Source organism: Silene latifolia, chromosome X, assembly GCF_048544455.1.
Source record: "Silene latifolia isolate original U9 population chromosome X, ASM4854445v1, whole genome shotgun sequence".
NCBI classification, from domain to species: domain Eukaryota; kingdom Viridiplantae; phylum Streptophyta; class Magnoliopsida; order Caryophyllales; family Caryophyllaceae; genus Silene; species Silene latifolia.
Genome location: NC_133537.1, coordinates 21,523,044 through 21,530,219, shown reverse-complemented (window position 1 = coordinate 21,530,219; position 7,176 = coordinate 21,523,044). Strand labels below are relative to the sequence as shown.

General features: G+C 35.4%; 1 protein-coding gene across 1 annotated transcript; it reads left to right on the top strand.

The window, feature by feature from the left end:
* The first annotated feature begins 3,985 nt into the window (after positions 1-3,985).
* Positions 3,986-5,334, top strand: LOC141617017 (uncharacterized). Its single transcript, XM_074434187.1, has 2 exons — positions 3,986-4,291; positions 4,507-5,334. The coding sequence occupies exons 1-2, from the start codon at positions 3,986-3,988 to the stop codon at positions 5,332-5,334; spliced, it is 1,134 nt and encodes a 377-aa protein (XP_074290288.1).
* The last annotated feature ends 1,842 nt before the right edge of the window (positions 5,335-7,176 follow it).

Sequence of the window (7,176 nt, the reverse complement as noted above, 5' to 3'; positions counted from 1 at the left end):
AGGTGACGTCTCGAAGTGACTAGAGTGTAATGTGATTGATGGCAAGTTCAAGTGTCATGGAGTCATGTGAGATGACTAGTCGATCACGTAGGCAGACTGTTAGGAACACTTTGTCGGGCCTTATGACCGCTTATAGAGTTCTGGCAAATTTATATAGCCTGGTCGTGGCGAGAGCTACTATAGTATTCTAATGAGTCGATTCTTTTGACTAAAGACTGTTCGCCTAAGGTGGCACAGTTTCAGATTAACTTTGATTTATGTTACTACGACTTTCGTAAATGGGGTCAAATGGGCATATTTTGGGTTATGATGGTTGTGGCTAGTCGAAAGGAATAAGTGCAATAGGAATTGTCCATCCCTTGTCAGGGTTATAACAATATCTCATGGCCACTCGAGGAATAATGAACTGGAAATGCGTGGCCACGCTCGGAAGGTATCCATGGTGGATAATTCCGGTCAATCAGCTATTCTCCATATCGAGGAAACCACTCTCGATATGATCACTTGCAAGTACGACCCGAAAGACACCTTGCATTGAGTGGGAGATACTAATAGGACAAGAGAATTGGTGACGCACACTTGTCGAGGACAAGTGGGAGATTGTTGGAATATGTGTCCTCCGACAATAATGCGATCACAACTGTTGATCATGATGATCACATGTTTAAATCTCATTTTAAGAATACATGTGGGATGTAATATTTTACAGTCAACTGTTCCACACATATCGGTAATGATTGGCTGACTAGAGTTTGACATTACTGTCGTGCGACGGTGGTGATCAGTTGATCCCCTTAGGTCATACCTAAAGGGTAACACTCTTAATTGATTATTTAATTGATCGTATGTCGATACGGGTTAATTAAATTGCTTAAAATTGACGGACGATTTTGTGAGTATTATTGATGTATCTTATTGTAATTCAATTGAATAAGATACGGTCTAAGTAATCAAATTGTTTTATTACTTAGATAAAATTATTGTTTACGAAACAATTGGAACTGAATGAATAATTTATTATAAATACAAGACGTTGTGATTTATAATTGATAAACTATTTTGGTACAAGTAATTATGAATTACTAAATCGATTTTTTACATGACGTATTTTTATTAATATGTTGATTTTTAATATGTTAAAAATATATGACAATTTCACATGACTAGTAACATGTGACAATTGACAAAATATAAAATGGACCTCCCATTTTATGTAAGTGCCGAAAAATGGAGGGAGTATAATGTTTAAATTGTGTTAAATAATTAAGTGGAAAGCATAATGATTATAACTAGCTTGTAGCCATGCAAACCTAGTTTTTCTTGAGAAGAATTACTTGCCCATGCATTGGCCTTCCTCTCCTCTCTCCCCACCGGTTTTCAAAGGCCATTATAGAGAGTTTTTCTCTCTAGTTATTCATTCACAACTTAAATTATTTTTCTAGAGTAAGAAAATAAAAATTCTCTCTAATTTATAAAAGCTTAGAGAAATAAAATCTCTCAATATTCATCCTCTCTTGGCCGAAATTTCAAGAAGACAAAAACAAATTTTTTGGGTCAATTTTAGTAAGATTAATATTATTCTAGTACAAATAATATTTGTCTTTTAAGAGGTTATCTTGGGTATACATCTTTGGGAGGGATTCTAAGCTTGAATCTTTGTTCTTCCATATAAGGAAAGCTCAAGAACAAGTAAGAAAGAGATCTTACTTGTGCCCTTTAATCCGAAAATCCATAGTAAGAATAACGATTTCTTCTCTATTTCTATTTATGTTTGCATGCATAAGATCTAGATTTAATTTTATGACTAAATTAAATTGGAACATATATGAATATGTCAAATAATGAGATTATTAATTCCAACAAGCGGGTTGGACCGGTCTTGGTCGCTATGTTGCACACCTCTACATACTAGTCTACTACTAGTAAATATGGAGTAATTTAGAACAAAAAATCAATTATTTCAATGTGAGTTAGATCATGGAAATTTACATTTAAAATACGGTTTTTTCCCATGGTACCCCTCCTTTTAGCTTTCTACATATGGTGCCCATCAGTTTGACTTTTTCCTTTCCCATATGTCCTTACTATGCTTATCGTCATAACGCCGTGAGTGTATTTCATTTGGCGCCAACAACATAACCAACACACACCCTTATTTGTCTTTATTCTACCCTAAACACATACTAAAAACCTAAATTTCATTCTCTCATCATCCTAAATAAAACTTATTCACTTCCCAAACGAAATCCCTAATTTTCCCCCAAATTATCCCAGAAAATTTTTCAGAACCCTAACCCTAAACCAAATCCCTAATTTTACCCCAATATCCGAAAGTAATCTCCTCTTTCAAGCTTCATTTGCGGATTTTCGTCCTTTCAAAGTGCAAAGGTAATATCTTTAACAACTATCTTTATTTTTCAATTAACTTCATAAAAATTGTTTATTTAGATTCAGTTATATGAAGCAGTAATATGTGTTGCATGTTAGTATTTGTCAAATGTTTTTCTCGAAATTAGGGTTTGAGTTATATTTTTGATTAACTTTCATCATTGTGTGTAATTATAGGATGGATCCTGCAATATGGTTGGAATTTAACTATGGGGGTAAGTGCTTTGATTATCCAGTATATGATGTTAATTTAATGCAATTAATGGATGTAATTGGTGAGCTTGGGGATGTGAGTTTGAAGCGGAATGTACTCATACCATCAGTTTACGACTTGTTTTATAAAAATGCTAGGGGTCAGAAAATATATATAAGAAATGATAATGATTTCTTGAGCATGTTTGCTCATTTTGAAGGGAACAATGTTATTAAGGTTTGGTTGGAGCACACTAAACATCCTATTAGTTTGTTTAGGTTGGATGAGGGATTGAAAAAGGTACAAAGAGAAGTAGAAAAGAAAAAACAGAGGGAAGAAGAAGAGGGGGCTAGAAGGCAGAGGGAGGCAATAGAAGTGGAGCCTTTGAGCATTGAAGTGCCTGTGGTGGATGTAGATACTAATGACACTGAGAATGTAAGAATTTACACCTCCCAAGAAATTGTTGATGAAGTGCCACTAACCCAACCCACTGATCAATAATCTACTCCACATTCACAACCTACTCCCAAATCTCCTCCACAACCTACACCTAAATCTCCTACACATCCTACACCCAAATCTCCTGCACAACCTACTCCCAACTCTTCTCCACAACTTACTCCTAACTCTCCAGAACCTGTAACACAAATAACTCAATCATCACAATGTCCCACTTGTGATAGATTCCATTCACAACCATCACAACCTGTTTCTAAGTCAGTCCCAAGAAGGAGTCAGCAAACATTAAATAAAAAGATACCTAAAACCTCTGCCAAGAGGAAAGGGATATATGTTCCAAAGGCTAAGCAGGGGACCCCTACTGAGGTTGATGGTGTTGAAGACAGGCCTAGAAGGAATAGAGTGTCTCATTCTTCTAAGGAGGTGGATGATGACATTGATGAGACTGATGAGAGTGATAAGGACTATTATTGTAGTGATGGTGAGGATAGTAGTGATAGTGATGACAGTGCAATAATTGAAGACCAAGAGATTGAGGAGTTGGATGATAATGTGGCTGTTCATCCATTTGATGGTGGGCTCACTGTTGAACTTAATGAAGAAGATGAAGAAGATAATGAGCAGAGTTTGAAAATGTACAAGAATGGAAGGATGTATACACCAGCTGGATGGGGTCAGATTGTGTTAAAGCCATGGCTAATGTTCATGTCTAAGGGGGAGTTTCTGTCAGTGCTCTCTGATTACCGTGTATAAGAGGGCTTCAGTGTCATTGTGTTAAAATCTGATAAAAGAAGATATACAGCTGAATGTAGTGGGAAGTTGTGTACTTAGAAGCTTCATAGCTCATGTTTGCCTGACTCTGTTACATGGGCTATTAAGACTCTAACAAGAAACCATAAGGAGTGGTTTAACTTGAAAAAGAATCATATGGCCATTGTTCCTTAGATGGCTAAAAAGTTAGAGACTGAATTGAGAGCTCATCCTGAGATGTCAGTTAAGTCTATGGCAGATTTGTTAATGAAGGGTTATGGCATTGATGTATGCCTAAGGACAATGTATAAGGTCAGAATTGTTGTGGCTGAAATGATGTATGGGGGATTTGAGGAGAGTTACAATAGCTTGGCAGCTTATGGAGAGGTGATAAAACAGACTAATCCAGGTTCTTGGGCTTTAATTACCTGGCATAACCCTCAAACTGGTCAGACTGGTGGTCAAACTGGTGGTCCAGTCCACTTCAAAGCTATGTTTTGGGTTTTCACTCATAGATTCTTGGGTTTTTGAGAGGTTGTAGGCCCATCATTGGTGTTGATAGGTGTCATCTAAAGAGGAGGTATAAGGGGATGTTGTTATCTGCTATGAGTTTAGATGCCAAAAATAATCTATATTGTATTGCATATGCAATTGTGGGGAAGGAGAACACTGAATCTTGGAGTTATTTTTTCAGATATCTAAGGTTGGCATTTTAGAGTGTTGGATGTTCCAAATGGGATTGGACATTTATCAGTGACAGAATTAAGGGAGTTGAGAGGGCACTTGAAAAAGAGTTTCCTCAGTGCACCAAGAGGATTTGTGTACAACATTTATATTCCAACTTCAAGCTGAAATGGGGAGGGCCTGCATTCCATGACTTGTTTTGGAGGGCACCCAATGCAAGCTCAACTCATGCATTTCACAAAGCAATTGAGGAGATAAATAAGTTGTCCAGGTCAGCTGCTGATTATTTGTTAAGTGTTGAGGACCAATGGTCAAAATCACAGTTTGACCCAGCCATTGCTTGTGACCATAACACCTCCAATTTTGTGGAGTCATTCAATGCACTTATAAATGATTTAAGAGAGAAGCCTGTGATGACCATTATGGAAAGAATCAGAACTGATTTCATGGCAAAGATGGCTGAAAGAATGGAAGTGGCATATGGCTTGCAAATGCATGAGCCAACACCTTATGCTATTGAGATATTGGAGTACAATATCCATGGGAGTAACCAATGTATGGTTATTAAAGCAGGTGGTGGGGAGTTTGAGGTGCTTGAGGGTACTAAACCTCATACAGTGGACATTCTTAAGGGCACATTCTTATATGGGGGGTGGCAGATAACTGGAATCCCATGTAAGCATGCATGTAGAGCCATTTTTGACAATAGGGAGCAACTAGTGGACTATGTGCATGGATTCTATAGGGGTCAATGTTACAAGCTCACCTATGGAGAACATATGCATCCTTTACCTGATAAGGATGCATGGCCAACCTTCCAATTTCCTAAAGTTTTACCCCTATTCCAGAGAGGAGCATAGGAAGACCTACAAGGCAAAAAAAGAGGAAACCAGACGATCCCAAGAAAAAAGGTAAAAGATCCAACAATAATCACATGTTCAATATGCAAAACTGTTGGACACAATGCAAGATCTTGTAAAGGAGGTCCAACAGCAAAACAGAGAAAGGCTAGTGGTGGTGGTGGCAGTCAGAAGAAAAGGGCAAGGAATGATGGAGCTTCAACAAACAAGGGTTAAGTATGTTTCTGGAAAGACACTCATTTTTTTGGCTAAGCTAGGTTGTTAACTAAGTCAGTTGCCATATTTTGTTGTAGTGATTAATCAGCTTATATTTTGTGCATTTGATAAACTGTTATGGGTATATTTTGTACAGTTTCTTAACTGTGTTGCAGCTTTTGGTGATTTGTATATCACACATTCAGCAACTTTTTGGTGATTTATAAATCACAGGAACAACCTTTGTATAATTAACAACAATGATCAATGCTGGCATTACAAGTTTTAATCTTATTAATTGCATTTGGTTTTATTACAGTTGTTGCATATTATATAGTTCTCTTATCAAATTCTTTGGTTCATCACGACATATAACAGAAACATATACATAAAAATGGCTATTTTTATGCTAAGTTATAGTAGCTTTGACATATCATCCATTTTTGCCTTCAAGAAATTAAGCATCTCAGCTTATTCCTTCATATTCTTCGTCACTTCATGTAGATTATGCATTTGTTGTTCTTCTGCTTCTTCATGTTGATTGCCTTCTACTATTTTAGATTGGCACCATTGAAACCAACCACAATCATCACACTTGTAATATAGCTTCATTGGATTTGCTGCAGTAGGCCCCGAGGACCTTATGTTTGATCTTTTATTGCATCTTGGGAATTGTTTGTTTTCTACTTGAATAAGAACTTGCATTAGATGTATAAGATATTATTGAGTTTCCTTATGTATTTATACTTGTTTTAATTATAAATGAGGGAGATTTGCCTTTTAAAGCAACATATTCCAACGGCTACATCAATATAGCCGTTATTTTTCTTCTGTTCTAGAAATTGGGTACACTAGTATTGGTGCCCGGCTTCACCCGGGCTACCTCTACTTACCATTAAACTTTTTTTCATTAAATAAAATTACTTAAAGTTACATAACCCATAAATTTATCATTAATATATTTTTTTATGACATATCCTAAAATTACGATGAAATAAATTTTGAGACAAATTCACTAATTTCGCTATTAATATTTTACTCTTATTAATGAAACAATAGTAATAACATTTCACTACTTGCCCGTTATCATTGTTACTTTCACTACTCCCGCCGTAATTATTGTTACTGTCACTACTGTCGCATACTGCCACATTAATATTGATAATTTGACTACCCCCGCCGTAATTATTGTTACTTTCACTATTGCCGCATTAATATTGATTATTTCACTACCCCGTTGTTGTTTCTACCACTTTTTCTAATCTCGCTGATAATATTGTTACTTTTACTATTCAAATGAGTGATTACTATCATATAACTATATCCAATGTTACTACTATTCTTTCTTTTCTTTACTGACGAAATTACTTTTACTACTTAGGCATGCAATTTTAAGAGAATTATATATTTATATAAATATATTACATATATGCATTAAATCAAATCGAAAGAATTATGCAATATTATATATTATGGAATCTAACTTGAGTTTTTTGTAACCTACTTATATTATATTTTTGTATGTTAAATAATTAACATCTCTATACATCTAATAAACTATAAAGTTTAATAAAATTGCATAAATTTTAAATTTAATATATAATTTTATGATGATAATAATTAATACCATAAGTGTGCATGTTTATA

What these genes read in the sequence shown, in the direction of transcription:
- LOC141617017 (XM_074434187.1), top strand. Translation starts at nt 3,986, where the DNA reads ATGGCTAAAAAGTTAGAGACTGAATTGAGAGCTCATCCTGAGATGTCA. An exon ending in ACTTCAAAGCTATGTTTTGG is followed by an intron (nt 4,292 to 4,506) that starts GTTTTCACTCAT and finishes TTGGCATTTTAG; the next exon opens with AGTGTTGGATGTTCCAAATG.